This window comes from Erythrolamprus reginae, chromosome 1 (genome assembly GCF_031021105.1).
Source record: "Erythrolamprus reginae isolate rEryReg1 chromosome 1, rEryReg1.hap1, whole genome shotgun sequence".
Classification (NCBI taxonomy): Eukaryota; Metazoa; Chordata; class Lepidosauria; order Squamata; family Dipsadidae; genus Erythrolamprus; species Erythrolamprus reginae.
In genome coordinates this window covers 144,270,149-144,291,377 of record NC_091950.1, presented here as the reverse complement: position 1 = coordinate 144,291,377, position 21,229 = coordinate 144,270,149, and the positions used below count along the sequence as shown (strand labels likewise).

The following is a 21,229-nucleotide window of genomic DNA, read 5'->3' as shown; positions in this document are numbered from 1 at the left end:
ATCCCTCTCTGTCAGTTTGGTTAAATTTCAAATATTGAGATTAAATTCTTAATTCGGAACCTCACAACACCTCCTCGAAAGAGGCAGAGTGAAAACCAGGAATTAACGATCTGACTGATAGTGGTCAAGGAGAAGTCCTTAGACATCATAATAAGCCACATTGGAGGAAGATAAAATCTTATAATCTTTCTGAGGGGTAAATAAATCACACTTATGAAAACAGATAGCAAAATTGATATCCTAAGTGTAATATTGCCTCAAAATACATCTTGCCTGTCATAAATATTAGTTTTCTTCTCCACAAAGAATCTCCAAATTTCTCATGGTGGAGTTTAGATGATGTCTGGATGGACTGAAGTCCTGGAGGTGGGTCTTCAATTGAAAAATCTCTTGGACAATTCACCCCATAGACAAGATGGCAGGAAGCATTTCTCTTCCTCTTTTCACCACAATGGTACAAAGCAATTTCCTGCCATTCCTTGGTAGAGACTATTAATTTTGCTTATAGGCGATGTCTTATTCTTATATAAATTTTGTTTTTTTTTAAAAAAAATTAATTAATTTTCATAAAAGACACACAAAACAAACATACATTTAACATAAATGGGGGCTACAATTACCCCGCTCAAAATAGAAGTGTTTCTAATACAGAAAAAAAACCCTAAAATTTGTAAGATCAATACACAGAGTAGAAAAGAATTTTTTTTTCATATGTTTAAACTTTTCTTATAAAAATCAAATCATATATATATTGCTTTGTATTCCAATCATTTAGCATTCTTTTTATTTATTCCTGTATCAGTCAAATGGAAAATTTAGATTAATACCAGTACAGTATATTGCTACAGTAGACACGTTGCTATAAATGCATGTGTCAAATTTTAACAAATTTATAACTGCTAACAGCCATAATTCCATCTGTTTGGAAATTTTGCATTATATTGTAGATTTCCTATTTCAGTTTTTTTTATCCAAACATTTCCTTTTGGAGAATAGACAGTAAGTTGGCAGTAGCATAGTACATGAAATTCCCACACCATTTATTTCTTGGTTTCCATGGCTCTCAAGTTTCAACATTCTATCAACATGGAATTTCATGTCTTTTCATGGTGAAAAAAAAGCACACCTTTGCTTTTACTCAATTTTTCCTTCACATTCCCCATTTTTCTGTGTCTAGAGTGTCTCTTTCCTGTGTTCATAGCCAAACCTCTTTTTATGTGGAGCCAAATAATATAGGAGGTAGAGATATTATTAATCAGGGATCACTCATTCTTTCTTTCTCAGCCCAACTCAACTCACAGAGTGGTTGTTATGGGGAAAATAGGAGGAAGGAGTTGGATATCTTTGAGTTAATGGTAAAAAAATAAAAAGCAGAATATAAACAAATACACAAATAAATAATTTTAGACCAATATATCAATGATATCAACTTGAAATATGAGTCAACATATGCCAATATCATTTCTAGAGAGATCTTTAAGGCAAGAGTGCAACTTTTGCAAAGTGATGCCTCCAAATATTCACCATCTCTTCATCATCATCATCAATGTAATAAGCCTTTGAAAGAAGTAGGTGATGTTTCTTCTGATGTTTCTGCTGGTAAAAATCATCCATCAGGATAACCAAAGGCTCTCTATATCAAATCTATTCCTGATGCCTTTTCAAGATTATTTGTTTAATGTATGAAGTCTTGAAACTGTAGGATCAATCAATCCCTCTCTGTCAATTTGGTTAAAGTTCAAATACTGAGATTAAATTCTAAATTCAGAACCTCACTACACCTCCTCTAAGAAGCAGAGTGAAAACCATGATCTGACTGATGGTTGTCAAGAAGAAGTCCTTAGACATCCTAATAAATCATATTGGAGGAAAATAAAATCTTATACTCTTTCCAAGGAGTAAGTAAATCACACTTATAAAAACAGATAGCAAAATTGATATTGTAGGTGTAATATTCCCTCAAAATACATCCTGCCTGTCATAAATATGAGTTTTCTTCTCCACAAAGAACCTCCACATTTCTCATGGTGGAGTTTAGATGGTGACTGGATGGAATGAAGCCCTGGAGGTGGGTCTTCAATTGGAAAATCTCTTGGACAATTCACCCCATAGATAAGATGGAATTTCCTGCCATTCTTTGGTAGAGACTACTAATTTTATATATAGGCTATGTCTTATTGTTGTATAAATTTTAACAGGCCTCAAATTAGAAATATTCTATTTAATTCTATTAAATTAAATTTAGTAATGCTTAGATCAGACTTTCAACAAAGTGTTCCTTAAGATGAGGGTGAGCCAGTCTTGTGAAAATAATATTTTTGATACTAGTCAGAAATTATCAGATATTGATTTGTATGAATTCTTATTTTTTGAGACTATCTCTACATCATAGGACTCTGTTGAAGCGATCTTTGCAACCAATTAAATTTTACTTTTCTTACAGCAAAATGATCCATCTGGAATCAACGCTTAAGAAGTCTTTAATATATGAAAAGTACAAAATATTATCAATCCATTGAAACTCTAAAACTAAGATAGTCTCTGATTTAATTATGGTTTAGAAATTTCTCAATAACATTTTCCACATGGATTAATATAAACATGTTGCTTGTAAAGAGTAAACCCAACATTAGTATAAATCTTTTTGTGAATTAGCAAACATACCTGGAATTGGGTCAGTGGCTTCTTTGATATTTTCAAAATATCCAAGTAAATAGGGATAGAGATCTTAAATGTCTTTTCATATCGCTTGGGATATTGTCTCTTATGTACTTCAATACCCCAGATCCTTGAAATAAGTGGTTGTGTTTTTAGTTCTTTGTTGCAATAGGTTTAATTGGAGACTCATTAAGTAAATAACACCTTGAGTCCCAATCCACAGCTCAGCAATTTTGAGATCCAGAACGACATCGAACAATCCAATCAAAATTCATTTTTTAAATTTGCTGACAGAATCTTGTCAGTCTAACCTTCCATCCTACTACCTCTCACAATACTAGATAACACAATATCAACAGTAGAGACCTTCAAATTTCTAGGTTCTATCATATCTGAAGACCTAAAATGGTCACCTAACATCAATGACATCATTAAAAAAGCAAAACAAAGAATGTTCTTTCTGTGCCAACTCAGGAAGCTCAAACTGTCCAAGGAGTTGCTGATACAGTTCTACACCAGAATCATTGAGTCTGTCATCTACACCTCTGTAATTGTCTGGTTTGGTTCTGCAACCCAAAAAGACAGACATGGAATTCAGAGGATAATCAGAACTGCAGAAAAAACAATTGCTGCCAACCTGCCTTCCATTGAGGACCTGTATACTGAATGAGTCAAAAAGAGGGCTGACCCCTCGGATCCTGGACATAAACTGTTTCAACTCCTTCCCTCAAAACATCGCTACAGAGCACTGCACACTAAGACAACTAGACACAAGAACAGTTTTTTCCTGAACACCATCACTCTGCTAAACAAATAATTCCCTCAACACTTTCAAACTATTTACTAAGTCCTCACTACTATTATTACTAGTTTATTCTCATAATTCCTATCACCCATTTCCTCCCACTTATGACTGTATGACTGTACCTTGTTGCTTGTATCCTTAAGATTTTTATTAATATTTCCCCCCCCCCCCTCATTGCTTATTTGACCCCTATGACAATCATAAGCTTATACTGGAGTCAGTGTATTTATGTGCCCAATATACATTGTGTTGCACAATTCTGCTATGATAATACTCTCTAGGTGAAGTGAAGAAGAATACTTAAAAACATAAATTTCATAGAAAACTAACACAATTTTTGTGAAAAATAGGCCTGTTTTTTGCCAAAATGGGGTGGACAAAGAGTCTGGAAAACCTGCAGAGAGCTTCTGGGTGTTGGGGGGAAGCAGCAAAAAATGCCCAAGTTTTTGCATGGGCCATTTGTTTTGCACATTTTTCACAAAAATGGGGGCATTTTTGTCTTCCCCCAGTCCCAGGATTTCTCTGCATGCTTCCCAGATGCTTTGCCCATCCCATTTTTATGGGAAAAAAATGGGTGTAATTTTGTCTTTTAATTACCCCATCTAGCATGACTGGAGGAGGAATTCTGGAAGTTGAAGTCCAGAAATCTTAAAGCTGTCAGGTTTGAAGTTTGTAAAAAGTGTACATGGTTGTAAAAAGTATTACTACACCATTTAGTTCAGAATACTTTCCCCCCTTGTTTTCACCTCTAAAATCTAGGTGTGTCTTATACTCCGGTGCATTTTATACTCTGAAAAACATGGTATTTAAGTATGACATGATGTGGTGAAATATAATCAAGAGTTCCAGGAAGGAAGGAACTTTCACAGAGAGGAAAGAGACAGTGGAACTTGGAATGTCTGGTAGGCAGTATGAGAGCAAGCTTGTACTCTCCTTAGTAATTTACAGAGTGTATCTATAGTAATTGAACATAATTTAATCTGGCAAAGTTCTCATTTTTCACCTCCTTCTTTAGACTGCACATCAGAGATTAATCATGGGGATCATGAGCATGTAAAACAGAAGCTCCTTTGTCTTGGTTCATTGAATAGCTGGAAGTGGACTGGAGTACATGAACATATAGAACATAGAATTTCTCCCTAGTTCTAAATTGCTTCTCTCCTTGGTTACTTTTCATCCATGGTTTCTTGTCTTGACTTTTGGTGTTTAGGATAATAGTTAGACATGAAGACTATTGTTCAATGGAAAATCTGGAAAGCTATCAAATCAGAAGCATTGGCATATCCAACAAAATTATTCTTTGAGGAATCTGCCTGCCTCAGAGTTTTGTTTGCTGTGGGTATGTTACTTGGAACCCTGACATCTAGACAAAGGTCTGGAGGTAAGTAAAACTTATTAGCACAGTAAAAACACACCAAGTCGTAGCCAACTTCAATCAGAATAGAGCTGGAATGGACTTTGGAGATCTTCTAGTCCAACCCCTTGCTCAAGCACAAGAGACCCAACACCAGTCTTTTCTTAAAAACCTCCAGTGATGAGCACCTACAACTTCTAAAGGCAAGTTGTTCTACTGGCTAATTGTCCTCACTGTTACGAGGTTCTCCTTAATTCTAGGTTGCTTCTTTCCTTGATTATTTTCTACCCGTTTTTTCTTGCCCTGTCCACTGGTGCCATGGAAAATAAGTTCACTCTCTCCTCTTTGTGGCAATTTATATGAGAATGAAGTAGAATTCACATTGCCCCCACATTCCTTGCCTTCCAAAAGAGTTTAAAGACTCATCTTTGTCACCAGGCCTGGGGTCTTTAGACCTTTCCCTCTGACCAACAAGTGTTTCTTAGTGTGTTTTATGGAGTGAATGATAAGGTTTTTAGGTTTTTTTAATTATATTAATCGGATTAGATGTACTACTATGTTTTTATATATGTTGTGAGCCGCCCGGGTCCTCGGAGAGGGGCGGCATACAAATCCAATAAATGAATGAACGAACGAACGAACAAACAAACAAACAAACAAACAAACAAACAAACAAACAAACAAACAAACAAACAAACAAATAGATTTCGATATTATGGAATGGTTTTGCTTTTTCTACATGTGTGACTATTATATACCAATCTATAATTATCTTATTTTGGTTTCTTTCAGGAAATAATAATTAAACAACTCCCCTCCCCTTGGTATGAAGCCCAAAGGTGTCCTCTTCTGCTTCTGTACATAAATACATTTAAAAAATATTTCTTTGATCCTGTGTGAACATTGGCCTCTTCATACTGGATATGCATACCTTCTGGTTGACCTTGTGCTAATACACCTTTTTTTCCCTTCTTTTTTGAAAAGTCTCTGAATAAAAAAAAAACTGAGAATTCGCCTTCCTTTAGAACTGTGGGTGTCCAGAACTCCCACCCTACCCATATGCTAGGAGACATTGGCCAGCTAAGCCTAGCAGCTTGCGTAATTATGACTAAATAAAAATATCTGAAATACTCAGTTTATTCCTTACTGAATGCTTATGACTTGACAAATTCAGAACCAACAACAGTATTTAATTTACAGATGTGGAATGTTATAATATAATATTATATATGTTTCCAGTCTTTTGATTTCTAAAGCCCATAGTTATAAATGTGTTTTGATTCTGTGCTATCTACAATAAATGATTTTGATTTATGCCTGGAATCCTTTTTTTCTGATAGAATGCTGTCAAACTACCCTTTTCTAAATGGATGAAAATCTTGGTTAGGGAATAAAGACTCATTATCTGACTTTGTAGTGTCATCCCCCAACCCCCAATATTTTACCCTTAGATTATCCATGGTTGACCTCTCCAGATTCCTAAGAGGTCAGTAAGGGGCTTGCATAAGTGCACCATTGTGCCTTCCACCTCCTGTCCAATTGTCTCTCTTATTTTTCTACTACCTACATGCATATTGAACCAGTTGGAAGTGCCAGGTTTCTCTGATTACATAGTGAAATAGTGGTCTTTGGCAGAAGTGGAGACTTCCATTGGTGTACTATATTATATTTAAATTGCATATGTTTTTTTTTATTGAGATAATACTCAGAAGATTGTGCAATTCCATGTATATTCAGTTGAAAAAAACAAGAGAACACAATGTATATTCTTTTTTCCACTGAGGTTTCCAACTCCTTCCAGAGTGGTGCAGAGTAATATTGCTTATTAAATTTGTCTAGGGTCATGTCCTTTTAAAATTCACATATCCCCAATATGGTTTTTCCATGCTTTCTAGATAGATCTTCTGTATGTACCCTCCCTCAAACGGTCACACTTAAAAGCTATCCCCCCCTCAACCTTAATCCATATATGGCTAAGAGATTTGGGCACAGCATCTTTAACCTCCTTGTTCCTCAGGCTGTAGATCAAAGGATTGAGCATGGGGATCATAATTGTGTAGAACATAGAGGCCCATTTGTCTTGGTCCATGGAGTAACTAGAATTTGGTCGGAAGTACATGAAGAGTATTGTCCCATGGTATATCCCAACAGCTGTCAAGTGAGAAGCACAGGTGGAAAATGCTTTGTACCTGCCCTCAGCGGAGCGCATTCTCAAGATTGTAGCCAAAATGTAAACATAGGATACAAGAATCATTCCAATGCTGCTGGCTTCACCAAAGCCAACAATAGCAAATAGCACAACCTCAGTAATATATGTGTCGGAACAGGAAAGTATTAGAAGTGGAGGCTCATCGCAGAAAAAGTGATTGATAATGTTGGAACTACAAAAAGATAACTGGAATGTACCGGACGTTTGTATCATTGAATCTAACAGGACTGTAAAGTACACAATGGAGACAATTTTCTGGCAGGCTTTTTTGGACATTACAGTTGGGTAGAGAAGTGGATTGCAGATGGCCACATATCTGTCATAGGCCATCACAGCCAACAAAAGGCATTCTGCATCTGCAAGGATATCAAATACAAAGAGCTGTGTAACACAACCACTGTAGGAAATCCTTTTACTTTCACTTAATAAGTCAATTAGCATTTTAGGAGCAATGGTTGAGGAACAGCAGAGATCAACAAAGGAGAGATTGCCAAGGAAATAATACATGGGTTTGTGAAGTTGGGTTTTAGTGCAAATCAAGATAATCATTCCCAGATTCCCTAATACAGTAATGACATAAACAAATAGGATGACTGTAAAAAGAACAAGTTGCATATTGGGATTATCTGTCAATCCCTGAAGTATGAATTCAGAAAAGGTAGAACCATTCCTCTTGTCCATGATTTCCTGAGTAGATAGATTGGTTCGGGTGATTTGCTGATCTTGAAATGTCTTGCTAATCCCTTGTTAGGAAAAAGAAAAAGAATATTTATTTTAATTTATTCATTTTTTCTTTTTAATTTGTCAGAACGTGTACAAGATAACAGGTATGGTATAAACATAAACAAAAGCAAAGTAGATATAGGTAAATTTCGACAATAGGACAGTAGGACAGGAATGGTAAGCATGATGGTGTGCTTATGCATGCCCTTTAGAGATCTCTTAGGAATGAGGTAAGGTAGGACTTCTGGGTGATGCTTCGATCATGCCGGGAGGACAAAGACATTGCTCCATCTTTGTTTCTCCCTTTTCCTTGTTATAGGGTGCGTTTTGTGCTTTGCTTGAGCCCAGAGGGCTCGGCACAGAACAGGGGGTCTCCCAGGTCCCTAGGGGCAGATCACCACTGCCCCGAAGGGTAGGGAAAGCCCTGCAGCTGTACCATGGAGAACCACGCCCCAGCATCGACAGGGATGCGGCCATAGCGATCGGTCTACGGAGGAAGTTAAGAAAATAGAACAGAAGTCTATAAGAAGCAGATCATCAGAAAAGAAGACGATAAAAGCACATATGAGGTAATATTTCGGTAATCAATACCTTAAAAGTCAAGATCTTGAACTTAAAAGGGAAAAGTGAAAAAGTTTGTTACTCAGAGTGAAATCCTTCCACGAGATTAAGACACGCCCGGACCTACTTTCTTTTGTTAGATTGTTTGTTTTGGGAAAAAAAAGAGAGACGATTTTATATTTTAATTATTATATATTGATTCTGGACTTTAAATTCTTAAACATGTGGATTGAAAACCCTAACATAAATTACCTATATTTTATAAGATAAAATGAAAATGATTGAAATGAATGAATTTTTAGGAACTTATCCAAGATTTGATAAATTTTTAAGTGGACTAATTCAGAAGGAATCGTGGCAAATGGATTAAACTTTTTCAATGAATTTTACCTTGATGGTTTAAATTTTTGAATCTTTTATTTTTTAACTGGACTGAATTTGAAACTTTTGTATAAAAGAAAGAAAAAGATTTGCACTAATTTAAGGAATGTGGTAAGGTCGACTGTGGACAGTCTAAGGTTAAAGTTTTGGGGATTAAAATTTATTACTCAGAGCTTCGCCCCTGGTCCTATCTTCATGTAACAAGCATCTGGATTTTTTTCAAGAGGGATTGGGACCACACTACTCAGTATACAGCATATTAACTAAGTGGAATCTATAGTATCTATTATGCAAAATGTAGTCTTTGAATGATTGGGACCACACTACTAATTTAACTTAGTATACAGCATATTAACTAGGTGGAATCTACAGTATTTATTGCAAAATACAGTGGTACCTCATGATACGAACTTAATTGGTTCCAGGAGGAGATTCATAAGGTGAAAAGTTTGTAAGATGAAACAATGTTTCCCATAGGAATCAATGTAAAAGCAAATAATGCGTGCAAATCCTTCAGGAAAAACCCAAACTTTAGAAGGGAGGCGAACAGAGGGCAGGGAGGAGCAGCTAAAGGGGGTGGTGGTGGAAGAAGCAAGGCTAGGCTAAAGGGTGAGTGGGAAGGAAGAAAGGCAAGGGGGGCACCCCTCCCTTTTCTTTCTTCAAAAGACACCATTTCAGTGCTTGCAAACACGCCGTTCTCCTAGTTAATTGAATGGAGTCTTTTCCCCACTCCAAGCCACCCCTCCCTTTTCTTTCTTAAAAAGACACCCCCCTCATTGCTTGCAAACACACCGTTCTCCTAGTTAATTAAATGGAGTCTTTTCCCCACTCTAAGCCACCCCTCCCTTTTCTTTCTTAAAAAGACACCCCCCTCATTGCTTGCAAACACGCCGTTCTCCTAGTTAATTAAATGGAGTCTTTTCCCCACTCCAAGCCACCCCTCCCTTTTCTTTCTTAAAAAAAGGTGGGAAAAAGAAACCCCTTCATCTTAGCAGCTGCGGCTTGGGTTCGTAAGGTGAAAATAGTTTGGAAGAAGAGGCAAAAAAATCTTAAACACCGGGTTCATATCTTGAAAAGTTCATTAGAAGAGGCGTTCGTAAGATGAGGTACCACTGTATAGTCTTTGAATCTATCTCTGTCTCTGTCTCTGTCTCTGTCTCTGTCTTTATCTCTATCTCTATCTGTCTTTCTGTCTGTCTCTCTCTCTCTATTTCTAATATACCTACTTCATCTCCTGTTTCAATTAAGGGAAGAATTCTGATTAATGTATTGCTTCAGGATTATATTGCTATATAAGTATGTTTCAAATATTAATGAATTTACCCTCTGCTAGCAGCCATAATGCCCCTCTTCTATACATTCCAAAATGTATAGAAGATATATTCTAGAAACGGAGATGAATTGAACGCTCAGATTGCCTATTTTAGATTTTATTTATCCGAATATTTCCTTCCAATGATAGATGGTAAATTGGCAGTAGTAGAATATATGAAATTCCCACAGTATTCATTCTACAATTTTGTTTCTTTGCATTTCAAATTTCTGGTTCAAATAGCCATTAAAATATTCTTGGTTTCTATTGCTGTCAAAATATTCTAGCAACGTAATTTCATGCTCTTTCATGGTGCAATAAAACATTTGTTTGCTTTCCCATAATTTTTTCTTCCATATTTCCCAAGTGATACACCTTCCTGTACTAAGGGTATCTCTTGCCTTTGTACATAGCTGAACCTCTTTTTATGTGGAGCCAAAAATATAGTATAGAAATATTCAATTAATCTGTTTATTTACCTTTATTTGCCTTGGTTGAATCACTCTTTCTCAGCCCCACTCACAGCCCTACAGACGGTTGTTGTTGTGCAGAAAATAGGAGGAGGAAGGAGTGTTGGATATATTCACTGCCTTGAGCTATTGATAAAAACAATAAAGACAGGATATACATAAACAAACAAATAAATTTTAGACCAATATTTCAATCATAACAAACTGAAATATTGGTGTCATTTCTAGTGACATTTTAAAAGGCAGGAGTTCAGCTTTTGCAAAGTGATGCCTCCAAATGTTCATTGCTAATGCTCCATAATCGATGAGATAAAAACACAATGAATGTTTCTGCTAGTATAAATCATTCATCATGATAACCAAAATCTCTGTATGTCAAATCTGTGCCTGATGCCTGTTCAAGGTTATTTGTTTAATTTATGAAGTCTTGAAACTGTAGGATCAATTGAACCCTCTCTGTCAATTTGCATAAATTTCAGATATTAGGATTAAATTCTTAATTCAGAACCTCACAACACCTCCTCTAAAGAGGCAGAGTGAAAACCAGGAATTGACGATCTGACTGACTGTTGTCAAGGAGAAGCCCTTAGACATCCCAATAAACCAAGCTGGAGGAAGATAAAATCTTAGGTTTAGATTTATTATTAGAGTTGGAAAGGATCTTGTAGGTCATTTAGTCCAACCTTCCCACTCAAGCAGAAGTTCTTACACCATTTGAGATGGATGGCAGTCCAATCTCCCCTTGATCAAATATTGGGGCTCTCACAACCTTCACTGGCAAGCTGTTCCACTGATTGATCACTCTAGAAGACAAGAAACCACACTTATTGAAACAGATAGCAAAATAAATAGCCTAGGTGTAATATTATTTCAAAAGAAATCCCGCTTGTCACAAATATGTATGTGTTTCCCCTCCCACAAAGAATCGAGTTTAGATGGTGTTTGGATAGACACAAGCTGTGGAAGATAGTATTCAAATGAGAAATCCTGAAAAGCTCCCTTGGACAATTCACCCTATAGAACAGAGGTCTTCAAACTTGGCGATTTTAAGACTTGTGACTTCAACTCTCAGAATTCTTGGAGTTGAAGTCTACATGTCTTAAAGTTGCCAAGTTGCGGACCCCTGCCATAGATAGCAAAGCAGGGAGCATATCTCTTCCCATTTTCATGACAATGGTCCAAGCAACTTTCTGCCATTCTTTGAAACATTTTCCTGATTCTGCTTCTAGGCGATGTCTTATTCTTATTTAGATTAACATGGCTCTCAAATTGGAAATATTCAACTTAATTACATTAAAGTTAGTAAGTCAGACATTAAGGAAGAAATAATTCCTTAAGGTGAGGGTGAGTGAGTCTTGTTAAACAAATCTTTCTGATACAAGTCATTTGATCTGCATTAATTTTATTTATTCATTTTCTGTCTTCTTACAGCAAAATAGTCCATCTGGAATCAAGACTTAAAAGAGTTTTAATATCTGAAAAGTACAAACTATTATAAATCAATTGAACTCTAAAGTTAAGATTGTCTCTGATTTTAGTACAGTTCAGAAACTTCTCACTGATATTTCTCATATGACTTGTTATAAAAATTCAGTGTGTAAAGTATAATCTCAACATTTAAATAAACCTTATTGTGAATTAGTAAACCTACCTGAAGTAGAATCAGTTGCTTTTTTGCTCTCAGAAAACTTGTAAATAGGGGCAGAGATCTTAAATCTCTTTTCATATCATTTGGGATCTTATCCCTTAAGTATTTCAATACCTCAGATCCTAGAGATAAGAGATTGCATTTTCATGCTTTGTTGAGGTAGTTTTAATTGGAGACTATAGTTAAGTAAATAAATCCCAAGCTACAACTCAACAATTCTCAGCTCCAGTCAGAGGTGGGTTCCTCCCAATTCAGTCTGGTTTGCCCGCTGGTGATGTCACAATGATGTCACGGAACCAGTTCAGTCAGTGCTGGTCCATGGGTGCCCCAATCTTAAAAAAAAACCACACATTTTTTTTCCAGAATTTTTTTGGGGATTTTTTTGCTTGTTTTTGCTTCTGCACATTTTTGGCCATTGTACATGCATGCATTCCCATGAGAAGCATGCACAGCCACATGGCATGGGAGGAAGCAACATCAAGGTAAGTTAGAATCCACTTCCGTCCCATCAGGAAAGATTGCACTTTCCCAGAGCCTGGAGGGCTGCCCCGAAGCATCACTGTCTAGAGCGTTGGACGTTCCACCTGGCCAGCCAAGTCAGAGACATGCTTATTGCAGACCACCAAACCATTGGGAGGACTTTCTCACCAGTACAGAATGTTATCAATCCATTGAAACTCTAAAACTAAGATAGTCTCTGATTTAATTATGGTCTTGAAATTTCTCAATAACATTTTCCACATGGATTAATATAAACATGTTGTTTGTAAAGAGTAAACCCAACATTAGTATAAATCTTTTTGTGAATTAGCAAACATACCTGGAATGCAGAGAGGGGCGGCATACAAACAAACAAACAAACAAATAAATAAATATGGATATTATGGAATGGTTTTGCTTTTTCTACATGTGTGACTATCATATACCAATCAATAATTATCTTATTTTGTTTCTTTCAGGAAATAATAATTAAACAACCCCCACACCCCTGGTGCCTGATTTCTGGCATGTCCCCTTGGTATGAAGCCCAAAGGTGTCCTCTTCTGCTTCTGTACATAAATACGTTTAAAAAATATTTCTTGGATCCTGTGTGAACATTGGCCTCTTCATACTGGATATGCGTACTTTCTGGTTGACCTTGTGCTAATACCTTCTTTTCCCTTCTTTTTTGAAAAGTCTCTGAATTAAAAAAAAATCTTCTGAGAATTCGCCTTCCTTTACTGTGGGTGTCCAGACACCCACTGTTGGTGTCCAGAACTCCCACCCTACCCATGTGCTGGGAGACATTGGCCAGCTAAGCCTAGCAGCTTGTGTAATTATGACTAAATAAAAATATCTGAAATACTCAGTTTATTCCATACTGAATGCTTATGACTTGCATATTGAACCAGTTGGAAGTGCCAGGTTTCTCTGATTAAATAGTGAAATAGTGGTCTTTGGCAGAAGTGGAGACTTCCATTGGTGTACTATATTATATTTAAATTGCATATGTTTTTTAATTGAGATAATACTCAGAAGATTGTGCAATTCCATGTATATTCAGTTGAAAAAAACAAGAGAACACAATGTATATTCTTTTTTCCACTGAGGTTTCCAACCCCTCCCAGAGTAGTACAGAGTATTATTGCTTATTAAATTTGTCTAGGGTCATGTCCTTTTAAAATTCAAATATCCTCAATCTGGTTTTTCCATGCTTTCTAGATAGATCTTCTGTATGTAGCCTCCCTCAAACGGTCACACTTAAAAGTTATCCCCCCTCTCAATCTAAATCCATATATGGCCAAGAGATTTGGGCACAGCGTCTTTCACCTCCTTGTTCCTCAGGCTGTAGATCAAAGGATTGAGCATGGGGATCATAATTGTGTAGAACATAGAGGCCCATTTGTCTTGGTCCATGGAGTAACTAGAATTTGGTCGGAAGTACATGAAGAGTAGTGTCCCATGGTATATCCCAACAGCTGTCAGGTGAGAAGCACAGGTGGAAAATGCTTTGTACCTGCCCTCAGCGGAGCGCATTCTCAAGATTGTAGCCAAAATGTAAACATAGGATACAAGAATCATTCCAATGCTGCTGGCTTCACCAAAGCCAACAATAGTAAATAGCACAACCTCAGTAATATATGTGTCGGAACAGGAGAGCATTAGAAGTGGAGGCTCATCGCAGAAAAAGTGATTGATAATGTTGGAACTACAAAAAGATAACCGGAATGTACAGGAAGTTTGTATCATTGAATCTAACAGGACTGTAAAGTACACAACGGAGATAATTTTCTGGCAGGCTTTTTTGGACATTACAGTTGGGTAGAGAAGTGGATTGCAGATGGCCACATATCTGTCATAGGCCATCACAGCCAAGAAAAGGCATTCTGCATCTGCAAGGATAGCAAATACAAAGAGCTGTGTAACACAACCACTGTAGGAAATCCTTTTACTTTCACTTAATAAGTCAATTAGCATTTTAGGAGCAATGGTTGAGGCACAGCAGAGATCAACAAAGGAGAGATTGCCTAGGAAATAATACATGGGTTTGTGAAGTTGGGTTTTAGTGCAGATCAAGATAATCATCCCCAGATTCCCTAATACAGTAATGACATAAACAAATAGGATGACTGTAAAAAGAACAAGTTGCATATTGGGATTATCTGTCAATCCCTGAAGTATGAATTCAGAAAATGTAGAACCATTCCTTTTGTCCATGATTTCCTGAGTAGATAGATTGGTTCGGGTGATTTGCTGATCTTGAAATGTCTTGCTAATCCCTTGTTAGGAAAAAGAAAAATAATATTTATTTAATTTATTTTTTTATTTCTTTTAAATTTGTCAGAACGTGTACAAGATAACAGGTATGGTATAAACATAAACAAAAGCAAAGTAGTTATAGGTAAATTTGGACAATAGGACAGTAGGACAGGAATGGTAAGCATGATGATGCACTTATGCATGCCCTTTAGAGATCTCCTAGGAATGGGGTAAGATCGACTGTAGACAGTCTAAGGTTAAAATTTTGGGGATTAAAATTTATTACTCAGAGCTTCACCCTTGGTCCTATCTTCATGTAACAAGAATCTGGATTTTTTTCCAAGAGGGATTGGGACCATACTAATCAATATACTGCATATTAACTAGGTAGAATTGTAGTCTTTGAATGATTGGGACCACACTACTAATTTAACTCAGGATACAGCATATTAACTAGGTGGAATCTACAGTATTTATTGCAAAATATAGTCTTTGAATCTATCTCTATCTCTATCTTTGTCATCTCTGTCTCTGTCGCTGTCTCTGTCTCTGCCTCTATCTCTATCTCTGTCTCCATCTCTCTACCGCTGTCTGTCTGTCTGTGTTTCAGTTAAGGGAAGAATACTGATTAATGTATTGCTATAGGATTATATTGCTATGTAAGTATGTTTCAAATATTAATGAATTTACCCTCTGCTAGCAGCCATAATGCCCCTCTTCTATACATTCCAAAATTATAGAAGATATATTCTAGAAATGGAGGTGATTTGAAAGCTCAGATCCCCTATTTTAGGTTTTATTTATCCGAATATTTCCTTCCAATGATAGATGGTAAATTGGCAGTAGTAGAACATATGAAATTCCCACACTATTCATTTTACAATTTTGTTTCTTTGGATTCCAAATTTCTGGTTCAAATAGCCATTAAAATATTCTTGGTTTCTATTGCTGTCAAAATATTCTAGCAACGTAATTTCATGCTCTTTCATGGTGCAATAAAACATTTGTTTGCTTTCCCATAATTTTTTCTTCCATATTTCCCAAGTGATACACCTTCCTGTACTAAGGGTATCTCTTGCCTTTGTACATAGCTGAACTTCTTTTTATGTGGAGCCAAAAATATAGTATAGAAATATTCAATTAATCTGTTTATTTACCTTTATTTGCCTTGGTTGAATCACTCTTTCTCAGCCCCACTCACAGCCCTACAGACGGTTGTTGTTGTGAAGAAAATAGGAGGAGGAAGGAGTGTTGGATATATTCACTGCCTTGAGCTATTGATAAAAACAATAAAGGCAGGATATACATAAACAAACAAATAAATTTTAGACCAATATTTCAATCATAACAAACTGAAATATTGGTATCATTTCTAGTGACATTTTAAAAGGCAGGAGTTCAGCTTTTGCAAAGTGATGCCGCCAAATGTTCATTGCTAATGTTCCATAATCGATGAGGTAAAATCACAATGAATGTTTCTGCTAGTATAAATCATTCATCACGATAACCAAAATCTCTGTATGTCAAATCTGTGCCTGATGCCTGTTCAAGGTTATTTGTTTAATTTATGAAGTCTTGAAACTGTAGGATCAATTGAACCCTCTCTGTCCATTTGGTTAAATTTCAGATATTGAGATTAAATTCTTAATTCAGAACCTCACAACACCTCCTCTAAAGAGGCAGAGTGAAAACCAGGAATTGACGATCTGACTGACTGTTGTCAAGGAGAAGCCCTTAGACATCCCAATAAACCAAGCTGGAGGAAGATAAAATCTTAGGTTTAGATTTATTATTAGAGTTGGAAAGGATCTTGTAGGTCATTTAGTCCAACCTTCCCACTCAAGCAGAAGTTCTTACACCATTTGAGATGGATGGCAGTCCAATCTCCCCTTGATCAAATATTGGGGCTCTCACAACCTTCACTGGCAAGCTGTTCCACTGATTGATCACTCTAGAAGACAAGAAACCACATTTATTGAAACAGATAGCAAAATAAATAGCCTAGGTGTAATATTATTTCAAAAGAAATCCCGCTTGTCACAAATATGTATGTGTTTCCCCTCCCACAAAGAATCGAGTTTAGATGGTGTTTGGATAGACACAAGCTGTGGAAGATAGTATTCAAATGAGAAATCCTGAAAAGCTCCCTTGGACAATTCACCCCATAGACCAGAGGTCTTCAAACTTGGCGATTTTAAGACTTGTGACTTCAACTCTCAGAATTCTTGGAGTTGAAGTCTACATGTCTTAAAGTTGCCAAGTTTGTGGACCCCTGCCATAGATAGCAAAGCAGGGAGCATATCTCTTCCCCTTTTCATGACAATGGTCCAAGCAACTTTCTGCCATTCTTTGAAACATTTTCCTGATTCTGCTTCTAGGTGATGTCTTATTCTCATTTAGATTAACATGGCTCTCAAATTGGAAAGATTCAACTTAATTACATTAAAGTTATTAATGCTTAGTTCAGACATTGAGGAGGAAATAATTCCTTAAGGTGAGGGTGAGTGAGTCTTGTTAAACAAATCTTTCTGATACAAGTCATTTGATCTGCATTAATTCTTATTTATTCATTTTCTGTCTTCTTACTGCAAAATAATCCACCTGGAATCAAGACTTAAAAGAGTTTTAATATCTTAAAAATACAAACTACTATAAATCAATTGAACTCTAAAGCTAAGATTGTCTCTGATTTTAGTACAGTTCAGAAACTTCTCACTGATATTTCTCATATGACTTGTTATAAAAATTCAGTGTGTAAAGTATAATCTCAACATTTAAATAAACCTTATTGTGAATTAGTAAACCTACCTGAAGTAGAATCAGTTGCTTTTTTGCTCTCACAAAACTTGTAAATAGGGGCAGAGATCTTAAATCTCTTTTCATATCATTTGGGATCTTATCCCTTAAGTATTTCAATACCTCAGATCCTGGAGATAAGAGATTGCATTTTCATGCTTTGTTGAGGTAGTTTTAATTGGAGACTATAGTTAAGTAAATAAATCCCTAGACTCAACAATTCTCAGGTCCAGTCAGAGGTGGGTTCCTCCCAATTCAGTCTGGTTTGCCCGCTGGTGATGTCACAATGATGTCACGGAACCAGTTCAGTCAGTGCTGGTCCATGGGTGCCCCAATCTTAAAAAAAACACACACATTTTTTTTCCCAGAATTTTTTTGGGGATTTTTTTGCTTGTTTTTGCTTCTGCACATTTTTTGCCATTGTACATGCATGCATTCCCATGAGAAGCATGCACAGCCACATGGCATGGGAGGAAGCAACATCAAGGTAAGTTAGAATCCACCTCTGTCCCATCAGGAAAGATTGCACTTTCCCAGAGCCTGGAGGGCTGCCCCCATGCATCACTGTCTAGAGCGTTGGACGTTCCACCTGGCCAGCCAAGTCAGAGACATGCTTATTGCAGACCACCAAACCATTGGGAGGACTTTCTCACCAGTACAGAATGTTATCAATCCATTGAAACTCTAAAACTAAGATAGTCTCTGATTTAATTATGGTCTTGAAATTTCTCAATAACATTTTCCACATGGATTAATATAAACATGTTGTTTGTAAAGAGTAAACCCAACATTAGTATAAATCTTTTTGTGAATTAGCAAACATACCTGGAATGCAGAGAGGGGCGGCATACAAACAAACAAACAAACAAACAAACAAACGAATAAATATGGATATTATGGAATGGTTTTGCTTTTTCTACATGTGTGACTATCATATACCAATCAATAATTATCTTATTTTGTTTCTTTCAGGAAATAATAATTAAACAACCCCCACACCCCTGGTGCCTGATTTCTGGCATGTCCCCTTGGTATGAAGCCCAAAGGTGTCCTCTTCTGCTTCTGTACATAAATACGTTTAAAAAATATTTCTTGGATCCTGTGTGAACATTGGACTCTTCATATTGGATATGCGTACTTTCTGGTTGACCTTGTGCTAATACCTTCTTTTCCCTTCTTTTTTGAAAAGTCTCTGAATTTAAAAAAAATCTTCTGAGAATTCGCCTTCCTTTACTGTGGGTGTCCAGACACCCACTGTTGGTGTCCAGAACTCCCACCCTACCCATGTGCTGGGAGACATTGGCCAGCTAAGCCTAGCAGCTTGTGTAATTATGACTAAATAAAAATATCTGAAATACTCAGTTTATTCCATACTGAATGCTTATGACTTGCATATTGAACCAGTTGGAAGTGCCAGGTTTCTCTGATTAAATAGTGAAATAGTGGTCTTTGGCAGAAGTGGAGACTTCCATTGGTGTACTATATTATATTTAAATTGCATATGTTTTTTTATTGAGATAATACTCAGAAGATTGTGCAATTCCATGTAAATAGCACAACCTCAGTAATATAAGTGTCGGAACAGGAGAGCATTAGAAGTGGAGGCTCATCGCAGAAAAAGTGATTGATAATGTTGGAACTACAAAAAGATAACCGGAATGTACAGGAAGTTTGTATCATTGAATCTAACAGGACTGTAAAGTACACAATGGAGACAATTTTCTGGCAGGCTTTTTTGGACATTACAGTTGGGTAGAGAAGTGGATTGCAGATGGCCACATATCTGTCATAGGCCATCACAGCCAAGAAAAGGCATTCTGCATCTGCAAGGATAGCAAATACAAAGAGCTGTGTAACACAACCACTGTAGGAAATCCTTTTACTTTCACTTAATAAGTCAATTAGCATTTTAGGAGCAATGGTTGAGGCACAGCAGAGATCAACAAAGGAGAGATTGCCTAGGAAATAATACATGGGTTTGTGAAGTTGGGTTTTAGTGCAAATCAAGATAATCATCCCCAGATTCCCTAATACAGTGATGATATAAACAAATAGGATGACTGTAAAAAGAACAAGTTGCATATTGGGATTATCTGTCAATCCCTGAAGTATGAATTCAGAAAAGGTAGAACCATTCCTTTTGTCCATGATTTCCTGAGTAGATAGATTGGTTCGGGTGATTTGCTGATCTTGAAATGTCTTGCTAATCCCTTGTTAGGAAAAAGAAAAATAATATTTATTTAATTTATTTTTTAATTTCTTTTTAATTTGTCAGAACGTGTACAAGATAACAGGTATGGTATAAACATAAACAAAAGCAAAGTAGTTATAGGTAAATTTGGACAATAGGACAGTAGGACAGGAATGGTAAGCATGATGGTGCACTTATACATGCCCTTTAGAGATCTCTTAGGAATGGGGTAAGATCGACTGTAGACAGTCTAAGGTTAAAATTTTGGGCTTAAAATTTATTACTCAGAGCTTCACCCTTGGTCCTATCTTCATGTAACAAGAATCTGGATTTTTTTCCAAGAGGGATTGGGACCATACTAATCAATATACTGCATATTAACTAGGTAGAATATACAGTACCTATTATGCAAAATGTAGTCTTTGAATGATTGGGACCACACTACTAATTTAACTCAGTATACAGCATATTAACCAGGTGGAATCTACAGTATTTATTGCAAAATATAGTCTTTGAATCTATCTCTATCTCTATCTTTGTCATCTCTGTCTCTGTCGCTGTCTCTGTCTCTGCCTCTATCTCTATCTCTGTCTCCATCTCTCTACCGCTGTCTGTCTGTCTGTGTTTCAGTTAAGGGAAGAATACTGATTAATGTATTGCTACAGGATTATATTGCTATGTAAGTATGTTTCAAATATTAATGAATTTACCCTCTGCTAGCAGCCATAATGCCCCTCTTCTATACATTCCAAAATTATAGAAGATATATTCTAGAAATGGAGGTGATTTGAAAGCTCAGATCCCCTATTTTAGGTTTTATTTATCCGAATATTTCCTTCCAATGATAGATGGTAAATTGGCAGTAGTAGAACATATGAAATTCCCACACTATTCATTTTACAATTTTGTTTCTTTGGATTCCAAATTTCTGGTTCAAATAGCCATTAATTTCATGCTCTTTCATGGTGCAATAAAACATTTGTTTGCTTTCCCATAATTTTTTCTTTCATATTTCCCAAGTGATACACCTTCCTGTACTAAGGGTATCTCTTGCCTTTGTACATAGCTGAACTTCTTTTTATGTGGAGCCAAAAATATAGTATAGAAATATTCAATTAATCTGTTTATTTACCTTTATTTGCCTTGGTTGAATCACTCTTTCTCAGCCCCACTCACAGCCCTACAGACGGTTGTTGTTGTGCAGAAAATAGGAGGAGGAAGGAGTGTTGGATATATTCACTGCCTTGAGCTATTGATAAAAACAATAAAGACAGGATATACATAAACAAACAAATAAATTTTAGACCAACATTTCAATCATAACAAACTGAAATATTGGTATCATTTCTAGTGACATTTTAAAAGGCAGGAGTTCAGCTTTT

The 21,229-nt window shown here is 36.4% G+C and overlaps 3 protein-coding genes across 3 annotated transcripts; all 3 read right to left on the bottom strand.

The window, feature by feature from the left end:
- Positions 1 to 1,476: 1,476 nt before the first annotated feature.
- LOC139167091 (olfactory receptor 5AR1-like) lies at positions 1,477 to 7,713 on the bottom strand. Its single transcript, XM_070751546.1, has 5 exons — positions 6,789 to 7,713; positions 6,385 to 6,541; positions 3,165 to 3,224; positions 2,665 to 2,788; positions 1,477 to 1,593 (listed from the first exon to the last, which is right to left on the bottom strand). Exons 1-5 carry the CDS (start codon positions 7,705 to 7,707, stop codon positions 1,477 to 1,479), a joined length of 1,377 nt encoding a protein of 458 aa, XP_070607647.1. The 5' UTR covers positions 7,708 to 7,713.
- Positions 7,714 to 13,885: 6,172 nt separating this feature from the next.
- Positions 13,886 to 14,824, bottom strand: LOC139159166 (olfactory receptor 5AR1-like). Its single transcript, XM_070736521.1, has one exon. It carries the CDS (start codon positions 14,816 to 14,818, stop codon positions 13,886 to 13,888), a length of 933 nt encoding a protein of 310 aa, XP_070592622.1. The 5' UTR covers positions 14,819 to 14,824.
- A 4,356-nt stretch (positions 14,825 to 19,180) lies between these two features.
- LOC139167015 (olfactory receptor 5AR1-like) lies at positions 19,181 to 19,804 on the bottom strand. Its single transcript, XM_070751447.1, has one exon. It carries the CDS (start codon positions 19,802 to 19,804, stop codon positions 19,181 to 19,183), a length of 624 nt encoding a protein of 207 aa, XP_070607548.1.
- Between the last annotated feature and the right edge of the window lie 1,425 nt (positions 19,805 to 21,229).

Excerpts from the sequence above, each read along its gene's own strand:
- LOC139167091 (XM_070751546.1), bottom strand. The coding sequence starts at position 7,707 with ATGGACAAGAGGAATGGTTCTACCTTTTCTGAATTCATACTTCAGGGA. Across the intron at positions 2,789-3,164 it reads AATGATTCTGGTGTAGAACT|GATCTGGGGTATTGAAGTAC; the intron begins GTATCAGCAACT and ends ACTTATTTCAAG. Across the intron at positions 1,594-2,664 it reads AGCCACTGACCCAATTCCAG|AAACATCAGAAGAAACATCA; the intron begins GTATGTTTGCTA and ends TTTTACCAGCAG.
- LOC139167015 (XM_070751447.1), bottom strand. The coding sequence starts at position 19,804 with ATGGACAAAAGGAATGGTTCTACCTTTTCTGAATTCATACTTCAGGGA.
- LOC139159166 (XM_070736521.1), bottom strand. The coding sequence starts at position 14,818 with ATGGACAAAAGGAATGGTTCTACATTTTCTGAATTCATACTTCAGGGA.